General features: G+C 39.3%; 2 protein-coding genes across 4 annotated transcripts in view; one reads left to right on the top strand and one right to left on the bottom strand.

Moving 5' to 3' along the window:
* TSPAN4 (tetraspanin 4) overlaps positions 1-21,788 on the bottom strand; it is a 528,357-nt gene that overhangs the window by 108,008 nt on the left and 398,561 nt on the right. For all 3 annotated transcript variants that reach the window (XM_063437235.1, XM_063437236.1, XM_063437234.1), the window contains one exon: positions 12,014-12,205. In XM_063437235.1, coding sequence (XP_063293305.1) covers positions 12,014-12,205 — 192 coding nt within the window. The remainder of the gene's footprint in view (positions 1-12,013; positions 12,206-21,788) is intronic.
* Positions 1-21,788, top strand: part of CHID1 (chitinase domain containing 1) — a 768,611-nt gene that overhangs the window by 577,077 nt on the left and 169,746 nt on the right. The gene's annotated exons all lie outside the window — the stretch shown is intronic.

The following is a 21,788-nucleotide window of genomic DNA, read 5'->3' as shown; positions in this document are numbered from 1 at the left end:
AAAGGGATTCTCCAGTGCCAGGAAAACAAACCTGTTTTCCTGGCACTAGAGAATCCTGGAGTGCCCCCCTCCCTCCTGCACCCCATCCCACGTCGCTAAAGGGATTAAAACCCCTTCAAACACTTACCTGAATCCAGCGCCGATGTTGCATTAGACCTCCCCATAGAAAAGCATTATTCAATGCTTTCCTATGGGGATTCCTGCAACGCTGGAGGTCCTCATGCATAGCGTCAGGACATCTAGCATCGTTTAGACGACCAAACGTTGTCTAAGAAGCCGTAAGTCTCTCTAGTGGCTGTCTGGTAGAAAGCCACCAGAGGAGGACTTAACCGTGTAAGGTAATCATTGCACTTTAATATGCTTAAATTGACACTGTAGGCACCCAGGCCACTGTAGCCCATTGATGGGAGTTGGCACCCAGACCACTTCAATTGGCTAAAGTGGTCTGGGTGCCTACAGTGTCCCTTTATATTAAAGTTTTAAGTAAGATAAATAACCCAAATTTAATACCCATACTCAAAACTGAATAAAACAAGAACAACATATTCTAACTAGAAGTGAAAGACCATGGTAAGCATGTTTTCCTAACACTATTGTTTCTTATTTACTGGTTTTATGTCCCCCGAGCATGTGAGGATTGGAGGTATGAATTTTACTTACCTTTCAGCCCTTGCTGCCCTCTGCACCAATTCAAATGCTATAATATGCTTTACTTTAAACTCCTGCAGAAAATTGTTCTGCATATTCACACTGGCCTTTGTAGCCGCTGATTGACATTGCACATTGTTGCCTAGTCAATTGTCTATAGCTATTTCCAAGTTTTCTCATTTTTTCATTAACTACCACCCAAATCTCAACCCCATTAACAATATATTTTGCAAATGTATTGCCAAAACGCATAATATAGTCAAAGTCTCAACCCAAAAAAATCTTGACTGGACCAGCTTCCTCTATAATTAAAAGGGAGCATGTGATCTGCACTTCTTTCACAATCTGGCGGTAAGAGAGTGTGCTGCCTTGGGTTATCTGATTCATGTAGGGATGCATGGTCAGGTATAAATGTGATATGTACCTGTCTGGTGTTCAGGTGGGGGAGCATCTGCGCTAAAACTCAAACAGGCCCCCCATTTACTATAAAAATAATATGAGAAACTTTACTGAAAACAGACCCTACAAAAGACTCACACGCACCACCCATCACAAACATAGTCATACATATGCAGCTCCCATTTCACATACAGTTATGTACGCACACTTATCAAACTTACAGTGACATTTAAATACACCTCATAGAATCTGCAGCCCCCAACTTTCCCTAGTACAGAAATAGTGAGAATGAGACTAAAAGTTAAGAAAATGTGAATCTGAAGAACGGTACAAGGTTGAGGAAAAAAAATACAACTGGTGGAGAGTGGGGACAAGGCTAAATACACTGTTTCAGCATGAGACAAGTTTAGCAAAATTTGGAGGAAAAAAAAAGAGACTGAGGATAAGAAGGAAGAGAAAGACTAACCGAGGGAGTAACTATAGAAGCAAAGGGGAATGAGAGACTTTGAAGAGCAATGTGAGCAATATTTTAGCTGATTCTGCCACATTAAGCAATTTACCCCAGCATTGCTCTTTATATATATGACCACTGTATTATTATAGCTTTCAGAACAGATCTTGGCACATTATTGTTTGCAGCAAAGTCAGGCAGGATTTTAAGAGATTTAGCGGTATTCTGTAAAATTGGAGTTCTCAAAACAAAGAACAGTCAAAGGCGTAATGATTTTAATACAAATTATAATGTTCCGAGAAACAGTATGAAAGGTCCCAAATACATTCACTTATAATTGCTTGGAAAAATGTATACAATTTCTAAATATCGCAGTCCGCGAAGAATATGGTATTGTGCAGTAATCGTAGTGCTCAGTCTGGACACATAAGATATAATAAAAGCGAGGAGAATGCATTGGGCTGCTTATTGCAATCTAGTTCTGGAAATACAAAGTATACTGGATTCTTGTTTCATTGTAACAAATGGGGGAAAAGGTCAGACCATAAATAGTGTTTGTGCTTGACACCAACATAAGACAGAACAAAGGTCTACATTTCATATTGCAACTATATATCAGAACAACCGTTCACATGTACCTTTGAGGTATCCTGCAGAGTTAAAAGTCCCTACAAATCCACACTCCAAATCTTCTTTAAATTACCTGAAATGAAGCAAAGGGCCACTAAAGTTACCCTGCAGTGACCCTCTCATTTTAAACCTACAGTATAACACAGTTTTGGAGAAACTGTAATGTTTGCTTTGCAGGGTTAAATTCTCCCATAGTGGCTGCCATACAGACAGAGGATGCTACCGCGGCACTGGCTAACTAACACTGAGTCACATGATTTGGAGCCATTCCATAGGAAAACATTGATTTAATGTTTTTTCTAGGGGGAAACGTGGATGTTTGCGCTGCTCCTCTATGAGGAGCTTTGGATTGGACCATGCTTAGAGGAAGGCATGCCTCCTCCACGATGTTGTGAGAACAACATCGTTCTGAAGGAGCCTCAGCTATTGGAAAATATAAGTACATTTTTAATTTTCTTAAACTTTAATTCCAAATAAGGAGGGCAAAATCTGAATATATATAGTGACAGGGTGACATGCCGCTGACCAGGAGAGTTCACGTGCCCGCGCCCAATCGGCAAGGTCGCGAGCTTGTGCTCAAGTCGCAGTCACGAACTCGCGCCCGGTCGGCATGACAGTAAAAATATGTCAGTAAAAGAGGTGTTTAACAAAAGTCATGCTGAATCCTGCCAGCACATAGACCATACGACTGTGCCATTGATTTGTTGCCTGATACTATGCCTCCAAGAGGTCGTGTGTACCCATTGTCCCCTCAAGAAAGCATAATAATGGAGGAATACATACAAGAATGCCTTTCTAAGGGTTTCATATGCCGCTCCTCTTCTCCTGATGGTGCAGGTTTTTTCTTTGTGTCTAAGAAGGAGGGGGACTTGAGACCCTGTATAGACTACAGAGGCCTAAATAAAATAACCCGCGAAGAATGCCTCTCTCATATCCCTCATATTGGAATTGTTCGATAGACTCAAAGGTGCTACCGTTTTTACTAAATTAGATCTCCGTAGTGCTTATAATTTAGTAAGGATAAAGGAGGGGCATAAATGGAAGACTGCATTTAACACTAGGAGTGGGCACTACAACTATTTGGCCTTTGGTGTCAATGCACCCGCTGTCTTTCAGGACTTAATTAAGGATGTCTTAAGAGATTACATACACTCATATGTCCTAGTATATCTTGACGATACACTAATTTTCTCTCCTGATCTCTGCTCACATCACATACATGTGAGGACAGTGCTACAGACATTACTAAAGAATGGTCTTTATTGCAAACTAGAAATGTCTATTTAATCAGACCAACGTTTATTTCTTAGGATACATTATTTCTTCTTCTGGTTTTTCTATGGATCCTAAAAAATTAGAAGCCGTACTAAATTGGTCATTACCTAAAGGCCTGAAGGCCGTCCAGAGGTTTGTGGGTTTTGCTAACTACTATCTTAGATTTATCCAGGGGTTATCATCTATAATTGCTTCTATCACTAATCTAACAAAAAAGGTGGCAAATACACAGTCCTGGCCTACCAAGGCCTTGTTAGCATTCAACAGGTTAGAATCCTTGTTTACCGTTGCTCCTGTTCTTTGACATCCTAACACTTCCAAACCATTTGTCTTAGAGGTTGATGCATCGGAAACCGGGGTTGGGGCTATATTGTCCCAAAGAGAAATGCCCAATAAGCCATTGCACCCCTGTGGTTTCTTCTCTAAGAAATGGTCTCCTGCTGAACGAAACTATGATAAAGGTAATCGTGAATTACTAGCCATTGTTCTAGCATTAAAATAATGGAGACATCTCTTATGATAATAACTGACCATAAGAACTTGGCATACATTAGTGAAGCCAAACAGTTATCATCCAGACAAGCCAGGTGGTCTCTGTTGTTATCCAGGTTCAACTATATAATAATTTACAGGCCAGGTACAAGAAATACTAAGGCTGACACCTTGTCCAGACAGTTTGACACATAGCATATTGAGGAAGAGGTTATATCTCCTATCACTCCCTCTGAACGGATTGTAGCCACCTTCTACATTATTTATGTCGGTCATCCCATTGTTCTTCCTGACTCCTTCTCTAAAAGTGCCATGCCTGTGTTGGATCAGCATCTGGATTCTCTCCAGAATACATGGGTTCAGGTTAAAGCCTTTTTGTCCCATGCAGCTATGCGTCATAAGCATTTTGCAGATAGACGCAGGAGTCTTGACCCTAACTACTAACTAATCCTGTTTCATATGCCTTGGTATGTAATTGTTACACTAAGGCTGTTGTTCCTCCTTCCCCTGTTCATGTGGAGGGTCATGAGGAATACGATGTTCATGCTATTATCGATTCTCGGTTCTCCCAAGGTTCCTTGCAATATTTGGCTCACTGGAAGGGGTACAGTGCCGAGGAGAGGTCCTGGGTTCCTGTCTCTGATATTCATGCCTCTCCCCTGACCCAGTCTTTTCATGCCTGGTTTCCTTCTAAGCCAGGTACTGTCTGCACGGTGAGCGGTCTTCGAGGGGGGGGGGGGGATGCTGTCATGCCCCCGACCCAGGAGTTCACGTGCCCGATCGGCTCAGTCGCAAACCCGCGCCCGGTCAGCATGACAGCATGTCCACGCCCAATCTGTGCGGACACGCTGAAGTTAAAAATAAACTTACCTCTTGCCGGGTATCCCTCTGCTCTCCATGCTACACGGCCGAGAGTTGGGCTGGTGTTCCCACAAACACCGGCCGCATCCAAAGGCTGCAATTTAGAGGCACACTGCCCATTTTGGACACTGGTGATGCGGACATGCGTGTGTCATCATGTTATCGACGTGCACGCACATTTTGGCGTCATCAGGTCCCAAAAACCAATGAGAGCCTTTCCTAGGCTATTTAAACTATTTTTTCCTTTTGTTTGATGCCCTGTCATGGTTTCCATTTGTTTGAATAATCCGAGAGCGCGTTCGTATTTGTTGTATTTCTGGTATTTTGACCTTGGCTATTCCTTGACTATTCTCGTCTCTATTTGTCCTTGACCTTTGTCTTTTCCTAACATTTATTCTGTCTTCTGTATCCCTGAACTCGGCGTGTCTTATATATTCTAGTGGCATTTAATCTGGTCATTCTAAGGTCCGGTATTACGTTTTCTGTTCTTTGTTATTTGCTGTGCTTGTCTTTGCTTGTTGGATCCTATCTGTCCGTGACACAGGGTCACTAATGCATAAGGAATACTGGTTTGTATTACTAACAATTTAGTGTTCCTTAATGATGGGACCATCAGAAAACCTAAACTGTTACTTTACTAAATGGGTCATTGTGGTGCATCGTGCATTCTAATACTACATTAAATACAATATCACTAAACCATGCTATTGTCAGTGTTGTACTGCATTTAGCTAAGAATATCCTGGATCTTAGTAGACAGTACCAAATCTTATATCATATAGACATTTAGCTGTTTGAAAGAAAAACCAAATAATCTACAAAATGTAATCTTTTTCAATGCCACAAAAAAGTTTTGATGGAGATTTTTCAAGATCTTTCTAGAGCCCTCATAGGTACAAGTCAGTTGTACCTAGTTTACCCCAAGTCTATGATGTTTTGTCTAGGTTAACAATATCAGTAAGGTGAATGTAATTAATTCATCAACTGCCAGGTAAGGCAGAGGTTTAAAGAGAAACAACAACAGGAAATTAGCTTGTTTTTGTCTTCTGAGATCACTTGTGGTACATTGTGTATTGATAGTATGAAGTAGTTGTGATAACTCCCAGCTACCGGAAGAGATATGTCTGGTGCATCATCTTCATACCTTATGCTTAGATTCCTAAACTATGCTTAGAATTGCAAATACAGTGCCAGATTATGGAAGGAACACTCATTCTGAGAAGATGTCGTATTTAGCCAAGGTGAAATGAAAACATTGAAAACATATATGCTCCACAGCATCTTAATGTCCTTATGATGAACACATTTTGGAATCCAGTAGGGATAAGTCCAGGAGAAAGTGTTGCACCAAATGTAATAATCCAACTCCAAATTCCTCTTTTGATGTACTGGTTGCCAGTGTTTATTTGAAGAGAGCCCCTCAAGAGTAGCCCACAAACTCAAGGTAAAGTTTACTACGTATTTTCCCCAAGCTACCTGGTAAAGTTTGTGGTACACGTTAAAATCAGTCCATCTTCTACTAATCCATGTCAAGAACGCTACCACAAACTTCTAGTTAACTTACTAGCTGGAGATAAATCAGTGGAAAAAAACACGGTGGTTCAATGACGGTGCTATCATCAATCATGCTACAGGTGTTTTTTCAACGCATTACACAGCAAACCAAGCAGGGTATTTCTTTGAGGATCCAGAGTCGAAAGCAGGAGAGACAATTGGAAAATGGCAGGTGCTAAGTTATACTAACAGGAAATCATTTGGACAGGGATGCCAAGTGACCTAACATGTATACTTAAGACAAAATTCTGTAGGACAGTGTCATCATCTTATTTTGTAAATTTGCATACAGTTGAGGACAGTTTGTGGCTTTTGCTGCCTAATACAGCCAGTACAAACCTGTGAATATTAGAAATACATTTGCATTTAGAGTGCCCTCCTAGGTACTACAAAAAGATGAAAGCGTAAGAATAATGCTATATAAATTGTAAGGATTATAAAAAAAAAAAAAAAAATGCAAATAGTGCACCACCAAAATGACATCATGAAAGTCAAACAAGTACACTCACAGTCTGGAACAAAAATGTGTGAGTGTCGAACACTAATGATCTATAGATGTACCACCTGATGACGTAAAATAAACTGTAATCTAAATGCATAAACACAAAATGGTATTGACTATCCGATGCATAATAAAAAAGGATACTCACCATATGCTGTGGCGGAACCAGCCACTTATTTGGATTATGTGCCTTTCTTTTACATCATGGACTTATCTGGTTTGGCAATTGGGGTCCACCAGCCTGGTTATAACTGTATTGTTCGTATACCGAAGAAACTCACGAACAGTTAGACCACACAGGGGAGTCGTGTGCTGCCAACTGACCCTATTAACCTCCTTCACACTTAGAAACCGCAACGTTCTAGGCGGTCGGCTGGGTGACCGTAGTTCATATGACCGAACACGTGGCGGCGGCCATCTTTAGCCGTGAACACATACAGCGGTGTTTGGTCTTCTAGTGCATGGAACTATAATCGGACACTCAACGGTGCGAACACCGCTGGAACTTCCACATCTACGTGTGTTCGGTTCCCTTCACCTGAGAAGAGTGGCATTCATTAGGAGCAGACTCCCGAATGAGGGGCACACAACCAACTGGTATACAAACTGTTACCTTCGTTAGTTTATTGTTTTTCGTACTCCCAAAAGAGAGAATTATGTTGTGTACTTTGTCACTGTGCCCTCTCAGGTCCAGTGGGAAATGCCCCTAGAATGTGTTACAGTAAACCCCTTGGGGACACACATAAAAGGCAGTGCGTGGTTCCCATTAAACAATTGACACCCAGAACCAGGGATGTATTTACCACAAGGCAAACAAGGCATTTGCCTAGGGCGGCACTTTCGGGGGGGGGGGGGGAGGGGGAGGGCGCCAAAAAACGCCACCCCAAGCTCCCAGACAAATGCATTGTTTGCCTCTGTTCTGGGGCTGTCCACCTTACTGTGAGTGAGTGTAGCTGTCAGTGTGTATCTGTGACTGAGTGAAAGTGTGTGTCTTTCATTGAGAATGGATGTGACTGTGAGTGTGTGTCAGTGTGTGTATGTCATTTTATGTGTATCTGAGAGTGAGTGTCAGTCAGTCAACGTGTGTGTTGGTTAAACTGTGTGTGCCAATGACTGTGTATTTGTCAGTGAGTGTATATCAGTGCATGTATCAATGAGGGCATGTGTCTGTCAGTCAAAAAAGTGGCCTTGACACGAATTGGGGGTGGGGCAAATTTGATTTTGGAGTGCCCGAATTTAGTCGTGCCTAGGGCAGCGCAAATCCAAAATACACCACTGCCCAGAACTATGTATCGTCCGGTTACTGGGGAAATTTGGATCATACTGCTGAACTGCGCTTTCTTTTATGCTCTACAGACTACCAGCGGAGATATTGGTTTTATTCTTGCAGCTCCGCTATATATGCGTTTCACATAACCGTGGTAGCATGCTTAATACAAGCAACGTTAATCAAAAGACAACATTGCACAGCAGATTCTCAAACAAGATCACATTCCAGAGAGCTCTTTCACACATACTGTAGACATGTCGCAATCGTTATCATTATTCAAATGACTCCCATTTATGTTCCTCTAGTGACTGTCAACATCCATTGCTTGGTATTGTGACATTATTACTTTAAATTCCAGAATCACGGAGAGGATATAAAGCGGTTGTTTGAGTGAATACTCTTCCAACTGGGTAAGACATGATCGTTCTCGCTCTCCATCATTGAATTTGGATGCCACTTTTAATAATCTTGTTGTGTATTGCACAAAATTCCTGTATTTTCTTGGCCATTGTGAGTCGGGAATCCGCATTCTCTTTTTCAACTAATGTAAAACTGTGGTTACACAGGAACATGAACCTTTCACTTACTGATTTCATTTACTAAGCTTAAACAGAGGATTCCTTGTTATTTAAGTCTCTCTCTTTACTTACAATTAGGTGGTATTACTTATAATGAATGCAACATGTGTTACATCTAAAAATTCTCGAGAGGTCAAGATCGAGGACCTAGGAGGCATTTGCCTGTCACATCCGCAGCAGACAGACACACAGAACAGCATATCATTCCATCATAGTTTGTCCTTACAGTATGCCACACGCAGACTAACACCTATTCATTTGGCATCTGAGCCCAAGGCATCTGCAGTGGCCATATGCCAATAACATTGATGTAAAGGTTAAAGCAACTCTATAGTCACAAGAACAACTACAGCTTAATGTAGTCCTTCTGGTGTCTGCAGCCTGTCTCTGCAGGGTTTTTAGTAAAGTGCTTACATTACTGCCTAGCAGCACCTCTGGTGGCAGTCACTCAGACGGCCACTAGAGGTGCTTCCTGAGTCAGTGCTGCTCTGCATGGAAACTCCAAAATTTCCCTATAGAGATGTTTTGATTAAATGCATCTCTATGAGGAGATGCTGACTAGTACAAAGCTGCATTATCCTATGGGAAAGCAATGGATTGGCTGAGAATGTAAAATATGATTTAAAAAAAAGAGAGGCGGGGCCTGCCACCGCAAGACTGTTGTGGCACTGGAAAAAAGGTATATAAAATATGTTTTCGAAGGGAGGCAAGTGTTTGTGTTCCTGACAATATAGTGTTCCTTTAATATGGGGAAACAAGTGCAAATATACAATGTAGCCTACATGTTTGTCACAAATTTGTTTGCTACAACATATAAATCACTAAACATAAAAGATAAAGTGAAAATGTGTTTTTGTACAGAAAATGAAATTTATCTCTTCTTAGTTCTAGTGGCAGTAAAAAAAATAAAAAAGCATCAGAAGCAGAAATTAGTTTAAACAAAATAAAATAATAATAATAATAATATATATATATATATATATATATATATATATATATATATATTTATTTATTTTTCAACTTAAGTAGAATTTATTTTTTTCCCCAATTCATTTTCTACTGTGGAAAACCACAGCAAGAAAATAATGCAATAGATATCTGCTGTGTTAGTGGCTCCTAAAGAGGTAGTACCTCTGAAGATCAACTCAAGAATACCTGTCTTACCTATTTTACCCATGTCTTAATTTTCAATGATATCCCTCTTTACTTCCCTTCACTATAGTATGGCTGTTTAATTGAAAACAAGTTTACCTTCCATGCTCACTCTTGCTTTGTAAAATGTTTATTTATTTTCTTAGTGTTAGAATTATTGCACTTATGGTCTTCTTAATTTATGTTCACCATTTATGACTTTCCCTTAAATCTCACCTCAATATTTGCATGTCTCTCCACCCATAATTGCAGTGTTTTGTGTAACCCTAGACTCTTTCTTACAACCTGTGCCCCAAACAGCAATCAAAATGTTTACTCAGCTAGCAAGTCTTGCAGCCAAAGCCATATGCAGAGGTAGCACTCCTGAAGATCAGGCTGCCACCTGTATGCTGATAACACCCAGATATATCTCTCATTCCCTGCCCATGTCTGCCCCTTTCTTACGCAAGATGCTGCTAAGTAGCTTGTTCATGCTGCTAGTAATCTCTCGCATTGATTCCTTTAGTTCTCTCCTAATTGGTCTCCCCATAATCTATACTGCCGAGCAACTGTAGGTAATAAAATATGCTGCCAGGCTGCTCCTCTCACACCTCACTCCCCTGTCAATTCTTACATTGGCTTCCTGTACCCTATAGGAGGCAATTAAAAATACTAACCCTTACCTATAAAGCTCTAAACAACTCTAGCCCCAGTTACATTTCATCAATTATTTGTACGTACACCGCTCCTAGGTCTCTCCACTCTGCCGGTGAACTTCTCCTGTCCACTGCGCATACCCCTACTGCTAACTTGTACTTGCAAGACTTCTCAAGGGCGGCTCCATTCCTTTAGAACAGCTTACCTCCCCCGCATCAGACTCTCCCTTAGTCTTAAATTGTTTTAGAAGTCCCTCAAAAACACATCTCTTGAGAAAAGCTTATGGCCTCCCAGAGTAACCTCTATTTGACAAACCTGTCTCTTGCTCTCTCTTAAAAGGTCACACTCCACTCTTACCTTCCAATAACCCTACTTTTCCACCTTCATGCTTGGTTGCGATCACCTATTATGTCCTTCCTATTGTGTTTGTTGTACCCAACTCCTCTAGATTGTTAACTTATTTGAGCAGGGTCCTCATCAACCCATTGTTTCTGTAACATTTTTGTGTATGTCTCATTCTTTGTTAAATGTCCCACTTTATAACATTGTAAGGTGCTGCAGAATAGGTTGCCACTATATAGATCCCAATAATAATTATAATAATGAAAAATATACTGTAATTTAAAAGGTACACGATAACCTGATACATATTATCCAATGCTATTTCAGTTCGAGACAGCAGTAGCGATGATAGAGAATGGCAATTCTTTGTGGACGTTCATGTCGCACAATGATCTGCCAGCATTGTCTTTATTGCATGTTCTCAAGTAAAGACAAGCACATCACAACACTGGAATAAAACGCTTTAATCAAGCCTACCTGTCACATTTTGTACCACTGAAACTTTCAGACAGGGCTTTCTACTCTGTTGAATATTTTTTTTTACAAAAATGACATTAACAAGGGAAAAGCAACACAGTGGGTCGAAGAAAAGAAACGAGAAAAAGCTTTCAAAAAGGCAAAATATCTTTGGCGCTTATACATCATAAACTACATAAGAATAGCACTCCTGCAATGTATAACGATAGCTAAATCAGCTAAATCACTATAGGAAGTTGCTTCATCCATTCCTGGACAAGAGACATTTTATGTTTCGTGATTTATTTAATTTATTTTATTTTTTTACAGACAGTTTTCATACTTTTACTTTATGCTTCAAGCAGCATTTCACAACGCTAACGTCAGTGTTGAATACCAGCTCTCCTCTATAAGTGGCTTTAAATTAGAATACAAAGTGGGGAATTGTGGTCATTTGGAATATTTTTCTGATAAAGGTTCTAGAAGACTGTGCTAAGCTTCACATATGAAAGTATAATAATAGTATTTCTCCCAATGACGTTTTCTTTAATCCCGAGACTCTGAGGTCTCAAATTCTCCTCTAACCTTCTAGCGCTAGATGTTTCTGCATTGCATTCAGAAGATTAATATACTGGAAAACGATAAATGCTTGATTTCAACATTGAGAATTCTAACCGATGAAATGGTCTTTCTAACAAGTTGGTGCAATATATTTTTTTATCATGAAAACAATCTATATCATTTGCAACCTACAGTTTCATACTTACACTCAGCAGAAAGTATTTGTTCTCTTTGATGGCCCCGATGCAGCCCAGGAAGCCAACAATCATGACCACAGTCCCAGTAGCAATCAGCAGGTTGGCAGCTGACAGTGATGGGAAGGAGGAAGAGAGCGTGGCAAAGTTGCCCTGGGTTACCGCTAGCCAAATACCAACTCCCAGTATCCCGCAACCTCCCAGCTGGAGAGAAAGAAAAAGAAAGTTTATTACATTTCTTTGCACTATTTATTTACATTCTTTGTATAATATAGTTAATCTAGAATGCTTTACAAACAATAGTGATTTTACAAGGTTGGCAATAAATATAATAAACCTTAAAATCAAGGGGAATCAGGCTTGAGGGACTGGCAAGCCACTATTGTGACGTTTTGTGATCTGCTGCTCAGAATACAGCAGTTGATGAATGGAGTAGTTTCTGTCACACAAAATTATGCAACCCCCTAACATAGAGCAGTTGGTTATTACAGTAGCCTCTGGCATTGATGCTTAAAGGAATCTTTGTTCCTAACACTATAGAGCCCTCTTATCCCATCCTCCCTCATGCCCACTCTCCAGCAGCTAAAGGGTTGAAAAAAACCTTTAGATGTCACCTGGCAGGGAGGGGCTATTGCGCATGCACAGTGAGCACATGAGGCCCCCCCCCTCCCCCTCCATAGGAAAGCATTGTTTTAATGATTTTCTACAGGGATTTCACGGACGCTCAATGTCCTCATGCAGAGTGTGAGGACATCCAGCATCAGTTGGCGTCCAAAAGTATGTAAGGATCGAGGAAATGCCTGTAGTGGCTGACTGATTGAGGGAGTCTTAGTCCTGCAAGGCAATTACTGCAGATTCTCAAAAACTGCAATTATTTACATTGCAGGACTAAGTGGGACAGGGACACAGCACTTAGACCACTTCAATGAGCAGTTTATTTATTGCCCTTTAACATGGAAAAATCCCACCCTGATTAAAAACTCTTACAAGATAAAATAGTGGTACTTATCTCACTTAAGCTGAATCTGTGGTCCTTAAAGATAAGTACCACTATTTTATCTTGTAAGAGTTTTTAATCAGGGTGGGATTTTTCCATGTTAAAGGGCAATAAATAAACTGCTTTACACTTTTATCTGTTTCCTTATTTTTAAGGTACAACTGGTTATCCATGGATTTGTTTACGCAGATTGGACATGAACTTTGCCTATTCCCCATAGTGACTATATTACTTATATTTTATTTTTGCTGTATATACTCTTACATTTTTTTATTCTTTTTTTACACATTTGGTTTTTCTTAGAAAACCTGTGTTTTACCAGATACTCATCTGCTTTGCATTTTATTCGATATTGCTTTATTTTTTACTGCGTTCGTATTACACTAATGTCTCATTAAAGGACCACTATAGTGCCAGGAAAACAAACTTGTTTTCCAGGCACTATAGTGCCCTGAGGGTGCCCCCACCCTCAGGGTCCCTCTCCCGCCGGGCTGGATGGAGAGGAAGGGGTTAAACACTTACCTTTCTCCAGCGCTGGGCTCCCTCGGTGCTGGAGACTCTACTCCTCCTTTTCCCGTTATCGGCTGAATGCTTTCCTATGGATGCTGGCGTCTTCTTACTGTGAAAATCACAGTGAGAAGCGCGGAAGCGCCTCTAGCGGCTGTCAATGTGACAGCCACTAGAGGCTGGATTAACCCATAGGTAAACATAGCAGTTTCTCTGAAACTGTTATGTTTACAGCAGAAAGGGTTAATCCTAGGTGGACCTGGCACCCAGACCACTTCATTAAGCTGAAGTGGTCTGGTTGCCTATAGTGGTCATTTAGGGGCCTATTAACTAAGCTCTGACACTACGTATACTGCATTTATCTATGAGAATTTGGGAAGTTCTAATCTGTGTCTTGGCTGCTGGTTATATTATATATTTTTATACTTTGATAGCTGAAGTTACATTTGATAACACCCAATAATACTTTACAATCGTTTGCGCTCTCTTCACTATACTCTATCCTATAAAATAAACATGTTCAGATCAAGTATAAGGTGAACTTTCAAACAAACGCATGGTAACAAGCATGTTGGATACTACAATTAATCGATACAATGTACACACAAGAGTAGCTCAACGTGTATTGATTAGACGAACAAAACATTCAATATCGGCAATCTCACCCTGTCTTTGACATTATTGGGCTGTCTATTCGAAAACCATTTATTACATGTAGAGATTGACTGTGGACTGATTTTTTTTTTTCTTGTAAATGAATCCAATAAAATTTACCGACAAGACTTTCTTCAATTAAATTGAAATATACGGACTATTAATGCCTGTATTGCATTTCCCAGAAAAATGGCAAAAATGTGTGAAAAGCAATAAAATGGGTGGTTGATTGTACAGAGTACTTTGAATGTAGTAATGCTAATATTCTGTTCGCATTACAATTGTATAAATTTTATATTAAAGTATATTTTATTTAAACAGCTTTCTATCCCATAAAGAAAGCGGCCTTGGATTTACGCATAACATAAGAGTAAAAGGTTTCTTTATAACCTTGAATGGATCAATTAACAATATAAATTCTGGCTTCGTAATGAAAAGACCATGTTGGAGGTCACCAACAGATTGCTAGTCAAAAGCTGTTGTTAACTAGAATTCCCATACTGCGTTGCCAATGTGTGGGAGTACCAAGGAGCACCATGTAAATGTAGTCAGCCTATATCTCTTTAGCTCTTATCGAACAATAATTACAAAGATGGTTCGTCACCCGACAGTGGCAGCTTTTGCCAAGCTACAGATCCTTTGATGCTTCATCATGGGCACTATAATTCAATAACAGCGATCTTAATGTTAATCCCATTTGACCCGTAATCAAAAATACATTAATATTACTGCTACTTGGTAATACTGCTATCGAAATATCAAAATCCTCTATATCTACCATTTTTATATTTCAATTCAATAACATCTAAAATCTGGAGGGCAGTATATAGCTGTCCACTGTACCAACAAGTGTATTCCATCTGTTTTTAAAAAGGGCTAAGAGAGGTGAATAATTCAACATGGATAGATGTGTATACACACACCAACATATGGAAGGTCAATTTATTGTAACGGCAATAAACAAAGACCTGCTCATTAATTCATTGCATTTTCTCTAGAGAGAATTGAATCTCTTCCCGCATCAAATGACGGGATTTCTCTCCCTGCTGGATTCTCATGAGTTATCCATAAAACTAAGCAAAAAAGAACCAAGGCGAAGCTAGGAGAACATCAAACCTCCCCCCCCCACTATTATCAGCTGAAATGTGTAGGGAATACAGAAACACATAATCACTTCAGCCACACAATGCACATTCTCACGCATTCAATGTGTAGCAGGGAATTGGACATCTAAAATTAATCACAGTTTACTCTGCAATCATTGTACTGTACAGGATGTTCTACAAAAACAAACATGAACATCATAGTATGACAGATATCAACATTGTGTGAACTAACAAAGTATCAAATACTTTAAAAAAGTCCTTGCATGCTTCTCTAGCAATGAGACACAGGGCAATGTTTTCCAACCCAGTCCTCGTGATTCAGGTTTTATCAGTAGCTCCAATGAAACTGTATAGGAAGTATCTGTAATTGCGGCGTGTTGATGTGCCTTGAGGACTAGATTGTGGAACCACCAGTCAAGAACCCCAGGAAAGCTATATATCATAAGTTAAAGCGGACCCATCATTAAAAGAAATTAAGATAGCATATTTAATTAAAATTATCAAGATGACATAATGGAATATTTTGGAAATGTCATAGCATTCAAAACATGTACCAGAAACGATGTCCTGTACTGACAGGCAGTCTCCCTGCTTCTGAAAAATTTAAAAAATATATGTTAATTAAATAAAATATATATATATATATATATATATATATACACACACACACACACATATTATATCTATATTTAAATGTATATATATTATATATATGTCATGCTAAGTGTATTTTTATATTAGTATATACATATATTAATATACAAATACGCATAATTAAATTGCACATGTGTATATATATATATACACTAACTATATATTGTATATGTGTATGTATATATATATATATATATATATATATATATATATGTATATATATTTATTATAACATATAAAGTAAATAAATAAAGTTAATAAAAAATAAATAATTTTTTTTTAAATAATAAAAAAAAAGGTTAGCACAGGTTTTGCATTTTTACACTCTGTGGAAAATACTACACTATATATATTGATTTTTTTTTATTATTCCTTTTTATTTGTTTTTCAGAGTTATAAATAATTTTGGATTAAGAATGCGTCTTTAGATGACTCCCAAGGGGACGGGTCAAGGGAAGCGAGCACAAGCTGGAAAGCGCCACAATGAGCCATTCTGTGAAGGCTCCATAGAAAAATGCTCGAGCTCCTAAATGCTGCAATGGCATAAAGGGCCACCTCCTCACTTTACCGCTTCCACCTTTGCGCACCAGAGGCTTATTTGGAGTGGCCTTTATTGTTACAAATCTGTGTCACATTTCTTTGGACCAATTATGCATTTGAAAATTGCAAATCACAAGCATTACTATCCTCAAAAACATTTTCCCTAGAACTCAGGGACACAACCAGTTGTCTAAAATGTAGGACAGATGGACCAGACCTCCACCATTACTTCTGGAGATGTGTAATAATCAAGGTATTCTGGCCTTTTGAATCTCCCCATTATTGGCAATCAGGGCCGGCCTTAGGCATTTTGACGCCCTGTGCGAAAAATCTTCACAGCGCCCCCCCCTCCCCCCCTCCCCCCCCCGTCATCCATGTATGCTGTAATGTTTGTGTTGTCTGTGTATGTGATAGTAGGTGTGATGACTGTGTGTGATATGTATGCTATGTGTGATATTTGTAATGGGTGTATTAACAGTGTGTGATATGCGTGTATTGGTTGTATGTGACACACACACACACACACAGGCAGACAGTCTCACACACACACACAGACACACACAGAGGCAGACAGTCAGTCATACACACAGACACAGACAGTAATACACACAGACACACACAGAGGCAGACAGTCATACACACAGACACACACAGGCAGACAGCCATACAGCCATACACACAGAGGCAGACAGCCATACACACAGAGGCAGCCATACACACAGAGGCAGTCATACACACAGAGGCAGTCATACACACAATCACACACACAGAGGCAGACAGTCATACACACAGAGGCAGACAGTCATACACACAGAGGCAGACAGTCATACACACAGAGGCAGACAGTCATACACACAGACACACACACAGAGGCAGACAGTAATACACACAGACACACAGTGGCAGACAGTCATATACACACACACACACACACACACACAGGCAGACAGTCTCACACACACAGACACACACAGGCAGACAGTCAGTCATACACACAGACACAGACAGTAATACACACAGAGGCAGACAGTAATACACACAGACACACACAGAGGCAGACAGTCATACACACAGACACACACAGAGGCAGACAGTCATACACAGACACACACACACAGGCAGACAGTCATACACAGACACACACACACAGGCAGACAGTCATACACACAGACACACACAGGCAGACAGTCATACACACACAGACAGTAATAAACACAGGCAGAGAGTCACAGTTACCTGGCTCCTGGTGACTGTTTGGTGGGGAAGCAGGGACTCCTTCCTGCTTCCCCTGCAGCAGTTTTCCGGCGCTTTTAGCTCCGCCCCCGCCGCACGGTAAGCTCCGCCCCCGCTGCAAATTTAAAAAAAAAAAAAAAAAAAAAAAATTTTTTTTTTTTTTTTTTTAAATCCACGGCGCCCCCTGCTCCATGGCGCCCTGTGCGGCCGCACAGCTCGCACACCCCTAAGGCCGGCCCTGTTGGCAATATTGGTGGTGATAACGGAAAACTCAAACCATGTTGCAAAATTAACCCATATGATCTTAGCCGCTGCACATAAAAGTATATTGCATCATTGGACAGATCCCCCGGCCCCTTACTAGCATTACTTATGAATTACGAAAATCTCTTTCCTGTTTCATATGGACTTGCTAAAACCCTTGTTACTTTGCAATATAACTTCTGTCTATATTATGCTGAATGGGTGCTTCACTCACATAATTTGGCATTTTTACCACAATTTATTATACAGTGTATTCCTTAAGACTATTTGACCACAATGAATCTCGCCATTCCTTTCCATGCTGCTGAATTGCTGTTCGTCCTTTCACCACCAATCAAAGAGCATTTAGATACAACTATGAAATGGTAAAGAGTGTCTTATTATGAAAAGGAACCATGGAGAGAATTATGTAAAGAACAAATCTGACTGCCACGTCTACTCTAGGAGTCACTACGTGAACATGGAGAGGTCCTGTACATACAGTTTAGATAACTCTACTAATATGTGTGGGCGAATTCTGCTTACATGAAATGGAAAAAAAAAAAAAAAAAATCGCTCTCATGTTGACAAAACCTCCAGAGTTTCCCATGGAGTACCTTTGATAAGAAGAATGAAAAGACCAACCAAGAACATAGCCCCTACAGGTTCTAGTATTAATACCTACAAAGAGAGCAGCATAATATGTAACTGGACAACCACTGGGTACTGTAAGAGATACATTTAACTCCATCTACATGCCAGATGCACCCACACTACAATAATTTAGAAAACATTATATAACAAAAAACAAAAGACAATGTTCCAATATGACAAACCTGAGATTTATACACATTAAACATAATTATATTTGGGCATTTAGTATTTTTGAACATCAATAAGCTGATTATAAAACACTATAGGGAACAACATGATAAAATATCTGCAAATATCTTTAAATATCTAAAAAGATTAATGTCTAAAATGATTATCGAGAAATCACTGAGTTTTTGAATACAGCACACGGTTTTATCAATCTTATTCCAGTCTCAAGGCTCCGTTATCGATTCTCTCTGATGTTCCCCTTTCGTCTCAGTCTGTCCCTTAATTTGCCCCCCCCCCCCCCCCCCCCCCCCCATCTCTCATACTAGTCTCACCTTTCTTTCACGACACTTTCGTGTCACCTCATCCCAATTTCTCCACCTCACAGTAGAAGTCATCATGCAGCATGATGAAACTTTCTGCTGCCTGTGGTGCTTGTGATACTTCAGGGCTAATATTTATTTATATGAAGAACACTTTTGTTCCAGGCTGCTGTACAGAATGGATATAGATTCAGCTCAAGGTGAAACATGTGGAGGTTAGACCTAAGCAAAGAAGCTGGTCAGGAAATAAAATCTGAAGCAAGTGGTATTAATGAAAGCTAAACATGTATTGCTTATTAGATTACACGGGCGGATAGTTAAGTCGTAAACTCATCAGGACAGGGGTCCACCGAGTTATGGACACTGAAAAAGAAAGAGGACTCAGGAAGAGTGGTGGAAGGGTCATTAAAAGTCAACACAATGAAATCCCTGAATTGAGTGCTCACAATGTGGAAAGACCAGAAAGATTAAAATCAGCATATTAAAACGTGTACTGCTGTCAGAAAAAAAGTACAGGAGAAAGAAATAGAGAATTTGTGTTTGTGTGCATTTATAAAAACACTGTTATGTTATAAATAGAAACAGCATGGAATGTGGGAAGGTTAGTACTAAAGAAATGACATATAGCATGTGTGAGTTACAGCATGTGTACAAAATATGAATGGATATAAAAAAAAAAGAAAGTGATTGATAGAGGTTTTGTTGAAGAGATCTGCTAATTATTCCTGTTAATTAAGAATAAGCATTACTTATAAGAATAACTGTCAATATACTCTATGCAAATAAAAAGGTGCAATGGCTTTAACCCCTTAAGGACCAAACTTCTGGAATAAAAGGGAATCATGACATGTCACACATGTCATGTGTCCTTAAGGGGTTAAAAGGTCCACTTTCTACCTTATATAGTAGGTGTATATTAATGAAGTAGCTTTGGAAGGTGGGTACAATACTTAAACACAGTGGCCGATAGCTCTTCTGGGTCTAACTGAAAAGGAGCATTGATATGGGTGGACTGCACCCAAGAGTTCATGGATTGAATGTTTTGAAGCAAAACAACTTTGTACCCAAATACAAGAAGTGAAGTGGGTATAATATCCAGAAGTTTTTTTTCAACACACAAAATGTAATCATGTTGATTGATGGCACATGAAAATGCTGCCCAGTATTATGTAGTGTGCATATGTCATGCAATTCCTGATTGATTGATTAATTGAATCAAGTGAGCTACTATATACTACACGGCAGCGTTTTTTCATCTGATGCCCATCAATTTGTAAAAACAAATGCAGACATTTGCAACTTTTTAGGTGATCCTCATTAACCCAGCGCCAATGCCTTTAGGTCCTCTATTCAATGGCTCATTTCAAAAAAGAGCTGCACAATTAGAATATCAGAATTTTAAAGAGACAATCTGACCACCAAAACCACTACATTCTAATGTAATTTGGTGAAAACATCTGAGAAAAACGTAGGAAAGATAGAGGATTTAGAACACAGAAAGAAAGCAGGTTAAGGAGAAAAAGGGACAGAAAGGAGAAAAATGTAAACAGAAAACTCTGGGACTAAATATTGTTGGAGAGGGGACTCCATTTTATAGACCAGTGCTAGTACTGTACACCTTGACATACCATGCTTTTATTTTATTATAAGTAATGTGAGTTGAAGAGGAAATAACTTTAGGACGGCCGTGCTTCTATTTATATAAATTAATAATAATAGACATTAACACAGCTGGTAGGGGGTACAGAGGCCCATTAGTAGTCAGGAACCATAATCATCATGTGCATACAGAGGCTATGCTCTATAATACATACACAGACACCTGGGGGGGAGGTACTCCCACAGACTTATATAGACGTTGTTTCAAGTTCATGGCAATTTCTGCTAATGCAATAAAAAAAAAAAAGAAACAGCATGGAGTGGAAAATATAAACTCCACGTAGACTTTTCCTCACAGCCTACACTTTTGCTAGCCATTCTGTTCCCACAATAGGCGGATGAGATTGTTTCTGGACTGCAAGCAAGCCGCAAATATTCATGTTGCACGTTATAAAGTCGAAATAACTCCCTCTTATAATTCTTTGTTTTATTCTAGATAAAACAATCCTTATTTTAATGTCTTGAAATAACTTTGTGAGAAGCCGGTGGGAAGAAAGTTAAAGAAAACATAACTTTTTCTATTGAGCTTGAAAACATTTTACGATGCGATACACTATTGGTCCTCAGAAGTCATGTTTTTTTTCCCCCATGATGCCTTGCATCTGCATATACACTGTGCATGATGTGGCGTCACAATATAACAGTAATTCAATGGTATGATAGGACGTACCTTAAAACATACATATGATGCAAATCGCCATGAACATGTAGCAATATGTGTAAAGAAAAAAAACTAAAACTGGAGTATATTAAGTTAGGCTGTTGGTTAGCACACAAATTTAAATATGTTAGAGATCCATGTGGTCCCTATTAGGACATTATGGGAATATCTAGTTACAAAATACCTAGACTCATTATTAATTAAATCATTGCAAATTACATGAAAAAAATGGAAACACTTACATTAATATTTATTTATTTATAAAATAGTTTACCAGGATGGATACATTGAGATTTCTCTCGTTTTCAAGTATGTCTTGGGTCTACAAACACTGCATTGTTACAATACGGTACAATATTACAAAAATACAATATACAAAGATAGATAGATA

Source organism: Pelobates fuscus, chromosome 12, assembly GCF_036172605.1.
Source record: "Pelobates fuscus isolate aPelFus1 chromosome 12, aPelFus1.pri, whole genome shotgun sequence".
Classification (NCBI taxonomy): domain Eukaryota; kingdom Metazoa; phylum Chordata; class Amphibia; order Anura; family Pelobatidae; genus Pelobates; species Pelobates fuscus.
The sequence above is the reverse complement of the archived record's forward strand: the minus strand, read 5'-3'. Positions and strand labels throughout refer to the sequence as shown.